At 47.5% G+C, this 10,200-nt stretch overlaps 1 protein-coding gene and 1 pseudogene across 1 annotated transcript in view; both read right to left on the bottom strand.

Annotated features, from left to right (window-relative positions):
• VPS18 (VPS18 core subunit of CORVET and HOPS complexes) overlaps nucleotides 1-2,107 on the bottom strand; it is a 9,183-nt gene extending 7,076 nt beyond the window's left edge. Inside the window, exons 1-2 of the mRNA XM_004712718.3 lie at nucleotides 1,982-2,107; nucleotides 917-1,058 (exon numbers count right to left, since the gene is read on the bottom strand). Coding sequence (XP_004712775.1) covers nucleotides 917-1,058; nucleotides 1,982-2,072 — 233 coding nt within the window. The 5' untranslated portion in view covers nucleotides 2,073-2,107. The remainder of the gene's footprint in view (nucleotides 1-916; nucleotides 1,059-1,981) is intronic.
• Nucleotides 2,108-2,410: 303 nt separating this feature from the next.
• LOC115868696 overlaps nucleotides 2,411-10,200 on the bottom strand; it is a 38,493-nt pseudogene continuing 30,703 nt past the window's right edge.

The raw sequence follows: 10,200 nt of genomic DNA, 5'->3' as shown, positions 1-10,200 counted from the left end.
CCCCGCGAGCTCACGGAGTTTTAAAGGAGTAAAAATGGAAACCCTTAGTCCTGTGAGACAAACTTCCTTTCCCCATCTATCCTTTGTCTCCACCAGATTCGGTCCTCGTTTATTTATTTGTTTGTTTGTTTATTGTCAGTCCTCTTTTGTTACTGCTTTGCCAGAGAAGCTAAGTTTGCATAGTTGAATACATTGACCTTTCCCCCTGGGGCTTCTGGGTTCCTCGCTTATGTAAGATGGTCTCCCTTCGGCCCGAGGATGTGGAAATGTACTACGTACTCATTTCATATCCTTGTTCATTTGCTACATTTAAATATCTCACCTGGCATCAATTTTTTTGGTGATATGGAGACTTGCTTATACCTGAATGTTTAGTCCAGAGGGTTAAACAATTTCGTTGGCACCCATGGTAGCGCCGTGATTAAACCACGCAGCTGCTAATGGAACTATCAGCAATTCAAACCCCCCAGCCGCTGTGCTGGAGACGGATGTGGCCGTCTGCATACCACAGATTTACAGCTCAGACATGCTAGGGAGAAGTACTAACCTAACCTATGGCTTTGCCATGAGCTCCAACTGCAGGGCATTTGGCACTTCTGCTTCCTCATATCCTATTTCCATTTATTGACCCTGTTTCAGAATTCCAGACTCTTCCATAGTTCCATGGGACTAACCGGTGGTGGACACCATCTTGAACAGACGAAAGAACAAGTTTGGAGAGATTGCACCGCTGGTCCGCGGTAGGGCTGGGTTCAGAATCCAGGTCTACCTGAATCTTCACCACTGTACTACACTGGTTCTCTTTGGAAAGAGATGTACAACTCGAAAATCCCAAATCCACTGTTTCACCTGTTGAGCATGTCCATTATTCATCCTCAATACCACCAATCTACCCACTTCCCCAAGCCTTTGTTACCGGAGCAACGTATCCTTGCCCAGGCTCATACAGAGCTGGTTGCAGGAGACGACCAGACTGGTGATGCGCTCTGAAGGGGTAAAGTCAATCCGCTGCTTCGTGAAGATGGGCACCTCCTTCTCCAGCTGGGCATTCACATACCCTGCAGGCAAGGAGGGAAGCACAGGTTAGCGATGGAAGAGAGGGAGGAAAGGCAGGGAGAGACAGAAAAACAGAAACAAAAACCGGACTTTTGCTAACAAATAGTCCCTGGCTAATCACCTGCACACTGTGGGTCTTAGGCTCTTCCTACATTTCTGACAACAGTAAGGGGCTGGTTCTTTGAACTCGAGACGCTGATGTACTCGGTCCCAGTTGGGGGGAGGGGGGGCTTGATAATTTTCCCCTTATCAGTCTTTGACCAGCAATCTCAACTCAACTAGTCTAACCCACTCTCTTCCTGCCTCCCCACCCCTTTGCAGGAATGCTCTCAGTAAGTCTCAATGAGAAGAAGGAATTGGGTGGCCTGGGAAAATCTCCCAGGTGGTGTTAACAACTGCAGTTCTCTGTCATCTGTACATTCATTCCATCACTGCTGCTCAACATAACCTAGCACTTCCGATCCAGCTGCCTACTCTGCGCTCTCTTCTACAAAGCTGTCCCCTAACTCCATCCAGGGTGCACAAGGCCTAAACAGTAGGCCTTTTGTACCCCCACTGTTCAGTGACTCCGTTCCCTCTAGGACCTAGAGGGAAAGGGCCTGGGAGCGGGGGCGGGGGTGGGTGGGTGTGAGGTGCCCCAACTCAAGCATCAAAAGTCTGGAGCCTATTTCCAGATGGCCCACTTGCCCAACTGCAGCGCGACAGGCCAGTCACTTCCTTCCCTGGGTCCCAGTTCCCTCTCCGAGGGGCCCCAGTGGCAGGGCCTGGATCACATGCCTGCCCCGTCCATGTTCTATTCACCAGCTGGCGGTTGGGAGCAGGAGGAGAACCAGGGGCCCAGAACGGCACAATAGGGCCCTGGAGGTGAACCGGAGCGCTAGTGCTTGCAGAGCCGAGAAGTGGCGTGCACCCACCCTTCTCTTACCCGAGTGGGGGATGCCCACGCTGGGACAGCCGGGCTGCAGGGCTGCCGAGCGGGACAGCGAGTCCTCATACTCATCCAGGATGGACGCCATGGTGCCTGGCGTCTGGGCCTTTCGTCCGGGGCCAGGAGATTACAACAGTCCCTCCCTACCCCCACCCCCCCACCCCTCACCCCGGACTCCGGGAGGAGAAGCTGCGACTCTCCAGTCTCGTCGCAGACGTCTCCTCTTTAAAATCCCGAGAGTCCCCTCGCAGGCCTTAAAGAGCGAGAAGACTTGGACACCTCCCCCTTGAATCGGCCCAGTGCTGCACCCCACCCCCGCCCCCAAAAGATTGCGGGCTTCCTTCTGCCGATCCCGAGGATCCCAACCTTGCGCCCACAACTCGGCGAGCCCCCCAGACGCATGCCTATAACGCAACTTCCGGGTTCTCAGCCTCCCACGTACGCTTGCGCGGGGACGTCGTCGCCGGCGCTCGGAGGCTCTACGTGGGCTGCGTCGCTGTGGAGGAGCGGGGGGAGCTGGGAGCGGAGCGGAGTGGAGGTTCTCCGCGAGGGGGCACCCGCGCCTGGGGGGAGCGGTGCGGCGGGGCTGACGCGGTGCAGTTCCGGCTCTCGACGCTAGGGGGAAGTCGCGGCTTTCTCAGTCCTCTTCACGGCCCGCTCAGCCCGGGAGCCCGGGCCCCGCACCTTTCTAGACCTCCCTTGTCCAGTTCCACTCCCACTTTGCTACATAGCCCGCCTTCCTCGGTCCCCACAGTCATGTCCGGTTCCTCAATCTCATCGCTATGTTGGCGCTAACTTCACGAGGTTCAGGTAGAGCAGGTCTGGCCTCCCTTCTCCCACCCAGGGACCCACCAGCTTCCCCAACATGGAGAGCGGGTAGCCAGACTAGCAGGAGACCAAGGGCCAGGGATCGCCCTGACCTGCCGGAGAGCGGCTCCTTGTTGTGATGGACACAGAAGGGACAGGTAGGGAAGAGGAAGCACAGCCCAGGAGTGCCGGTCCCCGTTCATTCACTCAGCCAAGAAGTGTTAAAGCACTTTGCATCTGGCCTGGGCCTGGGCACCCGGCTCAGACGGAGTACGCAAGCCCCTCAGAGACCTGCGAGAGGTCGGGTGATCTGGCAGCTGCCCTGGACGCCCCTTGGCGTCCCCCTTAGGGAGGGCGGGTGGGGTGCTAGAGGGGGGCGCTCTTGAGCAGTTTCGATTACCACGGCTGTTTTCATAGCCAGAGTGGTGAGCTATCACTCACCAAGTTCAAAGGAACCATTACATATTTGAAAGGCTGCGATGTTGTTCTGCTGCACGAAGAATGGGAAGAAACTGGGAAAAAGGTAACTTTGATATTGAAAAAGGGGTTGATGTCACCAAGTGACTCATGCCCCCTCCCCCTTCCTCCACCTTCCAGGGACTGCCTTCCTTACCTGACCACAGGGAATCTTTAGTAATGTGTATCAATCCTTTACATTTTAAAAATTGTGAAATAAGTGGGAGCTTACAATTTTGTATTATATATTGTATATATATTATATATACGCTACTTAACAACCCCCCCAGAGCTTGCCCCGCCTCCCCTTTGCTTTCTCTCCTCCTTTTGTCTATTACTGGCTTCCCCTTCAACCAAACGTCTTAGAGTCTATGAATACTAGCAATAAAATGGTTTTTGGAAAATCTTTCTACACTGAATTGCATTATTAATACTGAGCAGACACCTTTTTTTACTTTGTCCTACTTCATTCTCAGAAAAGTTATATAGGTTCACAAATACTATCACAATATTGTAGGTCAAACACCAGAAAATTTGACCAAATCAGCAACTGAAAACCACAGCAACTAAACAGTGTGGCTTCTAGCACATACAGATGACACCACAGAACTCAATGATGATTGTGATTGATGTGGTGAATGATAGCTCTGCCCAGAGCTCACTCTAAGCCAAAAAAGCCAAGCCCATTGAACTACTGAATTGAATGTTAGGTGGATTATGTGCCAATAAAACCGTCTGAAATTTAAAAAGAAATGAATCCCCATTAAAACAGCAACAACAGGGAGGGGAAAAGTGAGGACCTAATGTCGGGGGTTTAAGTGGAGAGAAAATGTTTTGAGAATGAAGTACCAATGCGCTTTACACAATTGATGTGTGTATGGATTGTGATAAGAGTTGTATGAGCCCCTAATAAAATGTTTTAAATTTTAAAAAAACACAAAAAATCAGCAACAACAACACTGCCACTGAGTTGAGTTCCACTCTTAACAACCCTAGGGGACAGAGTGGAACTGCTTGCGCAGATGTCCCAGGCTGGGAATCTTCTGCTGCTTCCTTCCAAGGAACAGTTGATGGGTTTGAACTGCGGACCTGCAGGTTATCAGCCCAATGCACCACCAGGTTGCCTTAGAATATATTTGAAGTCCCAAAAGGAAAGTAGAATGGAGTTTTGGCCATATATATATATCGATATATATAAACTGGGATTATAAAAACAATGTGTTTGTTGTTATAATCGACTATAGAAATGTTTTAATAAAAACCAAACCAACTGCCCTGAGGTCCATTCTGACCCTTTAGACAGAGTAGAATTGGCCCCAGAACATTCCTGGGGCTGTTGACTTGTGACAAGGCAAACTGCCACACCTTTCTCCTGCAGAGCTACGGGGGGGATTTGAATCGTCCACCTTTGCTTAGCTGCTACCAGGGCCCCTTATCTTCCTAAAAAGTAATTTCTGCAGAAACACTGCAAAACATTTATAGGCAACCTGACTTGCTCTTTTGAGCTGATATGATATGATGGTAAAGTTATCTAAAAGACAAATGTCAGATGTTTGGACAGGGTACAATTTCTGTGCTAACCATAGGTGCTATTTCCCCAAAGATATGCCTCTGCTTCAGGAGAGAGCGTATGACCAAACCTCTGACCCCTGTGCTCTTGTTCGGATGTGCTGTTGGGTCGCTTCCAACTCAGAGCGAAAGAAACCCTGCCTGCTCCTGGGTCGTGGCCGACGTTTCTAACCACGGCTGCAGCCACTGTGTCGGTCCATCATTGAAGACCTTCCTCTCTTTCACCGACTTGACTTTACGAAACATGATGGCTTTTCCCAGGGGCTGGACCCACCTTCTGACGTGTCCAAAGTACTTAGAGACAAAGGAGAATGCTAGTTGTACTTCTTGCAAGACCGATTGGTTATTTTCCCCTGGAAGTTCATGGAACATTCAAGATTCTTGGCCAACACCACCATTCAAAGGCATCGATTCTTCTCTGGTCTTCCGTATCCATTGTCCAGCTCCCACATGCCTATGAGACAATAAAAAAATACATGGCTGGAGTCAGGCACAGCACAGTCCTCGAAGTGAATCTTGGCTTGAACATTTTAAAGAGGGCTTTTGAGGCAGAATTACACAATGCAATACACCATTTGAATTTTTTTTTTGACTGCTGCTCCCTGAATGTTGATTGTGGATGCAGGTAAAATGAAATCCTTGACAATTTTTCTCCCTCTATCATGATGTTGCTTATTGATGCAGCTGTGAGGGCTTTTGTTTTAGTTTACTTTAAGATGAAGAAACACCACTCATCTGTCTGTCAGTTTGTCCGTTTGTCGTGCTGTGGTGGCTTGTATGTTGCTGTGATGCTGAAGGAAGGCCATGTCCCTGGTATTTCAAACGCCAACCCAGAGTGAGCAGCATTTCCAGACTAAGAACAGACTATGGAGAAGGAACAGGCTTTTCACTTCAGAGGACTGAGCCACTGAAAACTTTCTGCGGAGCGTAGAAGCATTGTCGGTTACTCCGAATCTAGTGAATAAAACAAAGCGTGGTCGGGGGAGTGGCAGAAAAGGAGTCCCTCGTGTAGAAAAGCACTCACAACGTAACTGAGGAAGAGCTGCTTTCTCAACTAGGATTGACCGTAATGACGCGGCTGGAGTCCAGTCTATGAGAGTAACACCTACGGGACCTTCCCTTGCTGGTGGGGCACAACGCAACCTGAGGAGACCCAGCTGCAAACACCGATTAGTAAGTGGAACTTGGAATGCACGAAGTGTGACTAGGAAAATGAGAAGTGGTTAAACATGAAACGTTGAACATAAAGATCACTATTCTAGATGCTAGTGAGCTGAAGCAGGCTGGAACTGAACATTCTGGATCCAAAAATGATCTGGTCTCCTGGGCTGGGAGTGCACAAGCAAGGGGACTGGCGTCCGTCCATTCATCGTCAAAAAGGACATTTCACGATCTATCCTGAAGTACAATGCTGTCTTTGACAGGAGACTGTCTGTCCGCATACAAGGACATCCAATCAAGACAACTATTATTCGAATGTATGCCCCAACCACGCAAGCTCAAACTCAGAAACTCCAAGTCACGGCTGTTGAGTCGATGCCCACTCATGGCGACCCTATGGGACAGGGTAGAACCGTCCCTGTGGGTTTCCGAGACTGTAACTCTTTATTGGAGTTGAAAGCCCTGCCTTTCTCCCAGGGAGGGGCTGGTGGTTTCAAACTGTTGACCTTATGATTAGCAGCCACAACTTACATCCAAGGTTGCCCTCCTCCCCTCGCCCTTCTTCCTCATTCCAGCCCTGCTAGATCAATGCTGGCATTCCCAACAGAGCACCGTGATTCTCCAAGGAGGTGGTGATCCCAGTAAAAGTGTGTGAGGAATCAGGTAGCTCAAATATGAGGCTCACTATTTCGTTTAGCCCAACACGTAACCACTGTGCCAGCAGGGCTGTAGAAATGGAAGAATTCTATCAATATTTTCTGTCTGGAAATAATCAAACACAGTCAAGATGCACTGATAATCATTGGCGATTGGAGTGGAACAGTTGGGAACAGCGAGGAAGGGACAGTAGTTGGAAAACAAGGTCTTGGTGATGGAAATGAAGCTGCAGATCCCATGAGAGGATTTTGCATGACCAGAGGGCGGAGGGGCACTAGAACTGATTGTGATGATGTGTATACAATTCTTTTTGCGACTTAACCATGGAAGTGTATGATATGTGAGTATTACATCAAGAACACGACTAAAAAAGGAAGAAAGAAAGAAACCGAACTTAACCAATGTTTACCATGGGTGAAGGAGAAAGGGTTGTTGCCTCGGGAAGATTGAGTTTATGTTAATGGCGGTGGAATCATGTAGAAAAGGGTAGCAATAATGATTGTCCAACATAAATAGTATAATCAATGGTGCTGAATTAAACAGGTAGGAGTTATGAACTGGAGAATGTTTTATGTGTATTTTTGCCACAATTAAAAAAAATCAAATGAACACAAGGAAGAAAAAAATGTTCTTGAATTAAATGTGATAATTATACAACTCTTCTTGATATGATTGAATTATTGAATTGTATGGCATGTGGATGAAATGCTAATAAACCTGTTAAAGTTTTTTGCAAGTCCAAAAATGTGTGTTTAGCATATACCTTTTTCAATGACACCAAAGGCAACTGTACCCACGGACTTCCCCGGATGGAACACACAGAAATCCAATTGGCTATCTCTGTGGGAAGAGATGACAGAGAAGCACAACATCAGCAGCTTAACCCAGGCCTGGGACCAACTGAGAACAGACCTTCATCGCTCACATGCAAGGTCAGTTGAAGGGGAAGGAAATGAAAGCGAGTCCACGAGAGCCGAAAGACAGGCCTTGAGTCTATCCCACCTGGGTTTTGAGCACGTCTCAAGAGCAGATTTGATGCATCGATCGTGACAGAGACCTGGTGAGCTGGGATGACGTCACAAACACCATCCACGAAGAAGGCCTGGTAGCACAGGGGTGACACGGCCGGCTGCTAACACAAGCACATCCTGCAGGAAGAAAACAAAGTCATGAAAAAGACAAGGCAGAAAGAAAGAAAAGATCAAAGTGGGTGTCAAAAGAGACCGAACCGTGCTCTTGAAAGATTTGGTGGGCAAATATTTTGATGCAGAAAGCATCAAAAGAAGATGGAGGGGAGGGAGGGGAAAAATGAGGAGCTAATGTCGGGGGTTTAAGTGGAGAGAAAATGTTTTGAGAATGATGTACAAATGCGCTTTACACAATTGATGTGTGTATGGATTGGGATAACAGTTGTATGAGCCCCTAATAAAATGTTTTTAAAAAAAAAGAAGAAGAAGATGGAAAAGATACACAGTTAGTGATCCAAAAAGAAGTCGTCACCATTCTGCCATTTCAAGAGGTAGCTTATGAGCAAGAACCAATGGTACTGAAGGATGAAGGCCAAGCTGCACTGAGAGGATCAACCCAAATCAAGGCTCGAGGAATGGATGGGATATGGATGGAGATGTTTCAATAAGCTGGTGAAGCACTGAAAGTCAGCCAGGCCTTGACTCTCCATCTTCCTTTACCATAGTCTGACACCAACCCTCCCTCCCCGGGTCCTCTGCTTCTCTATTGGGTTGAAGAATTCATGGAAATGGCCACACAAATCTCCCAATCTTCATGGTTATGAGGATTTCTTAGGGAAGCTTACAGGTTGGAAAAGGTTAAGGATACAGTTCTTTTGTCTACAATGCCTCTTAACCATGCTGACAGGCATGTCTCTGGTCCTCAGCCTCAATCACATGGTCATTTGGCCTTTGTCTCTGTGGGCTAGGGTGCCCACTGCTGCTGCTCTGCCTGGTGGTCTCTGGTCTCAGTACCATGGCCCTTACCCTTAGGGCCTCTTCTGCTCCACCACCTCGGGCAGGGATCTCACATGCATTCCACTGGTGGGTTTTCTTCCTGAATGGCTGTGGTATCGTGTTCCCGAGATGGCTCACTCTTTTACTCAATGGAATAGCCAAACGAACCAATCCCTGGGTTAGTCTTCTACTTGTCCGTCTCAAGTACTTTGGGCATGTCAGGAGAGACCAGGCCCTGCAGAAGGACTTCATGCTTGGTAAAGTAGAGGGGCAGTGGAAAATGGGAAGACTCCCAGCAAGCTGCATTGACGCAGTGGCTGCAACAATGGGCTCAAACCTAGGAGCAATTGTGAGGGCGCAGGACCGGGTGGTGTGTTTTCTGTTGTACATGGGGTCCCTATGAGCCGGTCTCCCTGACAACAACACCTTATTCATATTCTGAAAGGTATATTCTTCAATCTTCACAGTAAGTGCTTTAAGACCTCTTTCTTTCAACAATTGGGGTTGTGTTATCTGCACATCACAAGTTCATGAATCTTCCTCCAATCCTGATGCTTCATTCTTCTTCATATAGCCCAATTTTTCAGATTATTTGCAAAGCACACTGATTGAGTTAATGAAAGGATACAATGCTGACACACACATTTCCTGATTTTCAACTCTGCAGTATCCCCATGTTTTGTTCAAACAACTGCCTTTTGGTCTGTGTATAAGTTCCACATGAGCACAATTAAGTGTTCTGGAATTCCCATTCTTCGCAATGTTATCCATAGTTTGTTATGATCCGCAAAGTTGGATGCCTTTGAATAGCCAATAAAACACAGGTAAACATCCTTCTGGTCGTCTCTGCTTTCAGCTAAGAGCCATCTGACGTCAGCAGTGATGTCCCTCATTCTACGTCCTCTTTGGAATACGGCTCGAGTTTTCCTGTCAAGGGACTGCTGCGACCATTTCTAAAATTATCTTCAGCAAAATTGTACTTGGGTGTGATATCAGTGATGGTGTTAATCGTTTCTGCATCCTGTTTGGTCACCTTTCTTTGGAGTGGGCACACATATGACTTTCTTCCAGTTGGCTGACCAGGTAGCGGTCTCCCAGATTTCTTGGCATAGATGAGTTAGCTTCTAGCATTGCATCCACTTGCTGAGCCAACTCAATTGGTATTCCGTAAGCTTCTGGAGCTTTGTGTTTTCGCTGATGGATTTTGTGTAGCTTGGACATCTTTCTTGAGTATCGTTGGGTTGGGTTTTTTTAATTAAAAAAAATTTTTAATCATTTTATTGGAAGCTCTTATAGATATCATAACATTCCATACTTCAATCACTTCAGCAGTATTGTACAATTGCTACCACAGTCAATTTCAAACCATTTCCTTTCATCTTGAATTCCTTGGTATCAGCTCCCCTTTATTCCCCTCTCCCCCCCACCAGGAACCCTTATTTCAACCAATTCATTTTGGTCTGTGGTTCGGTTTATTCCTTCCATTTTCTTTTGATTCTCTCCGTGTCCTTCAATATTTTATCTATAAGATCCTTCAGTATTGAAACTAGAGGTTTGAATCTTCACTTCTTTCAGCTTGAGAAATGTCCACCATGTTCTTCC

Source organism: Echinops telfairi, unplaced genomic scaffold (genome assembly GCF_000313985.2).
Source record: "Echinops telfairi isolate 266 unplaced genomic scaffold, ASM31398v2 ScPeMD7_18;HRSCAF=68, whole genome shotgun sequence".
Lineage (NCBI taxonomy): Eukaryota > Metazoa > Chordata > Mammalia > Afrosoricida > Tenrecidae > Echinops > Echinops telfairi.
The sequence above is the reverse complement of the archived record's forward strand: the minus strand, read 5'-3'. Positions and strand labels throughout refer to the sequence as shown.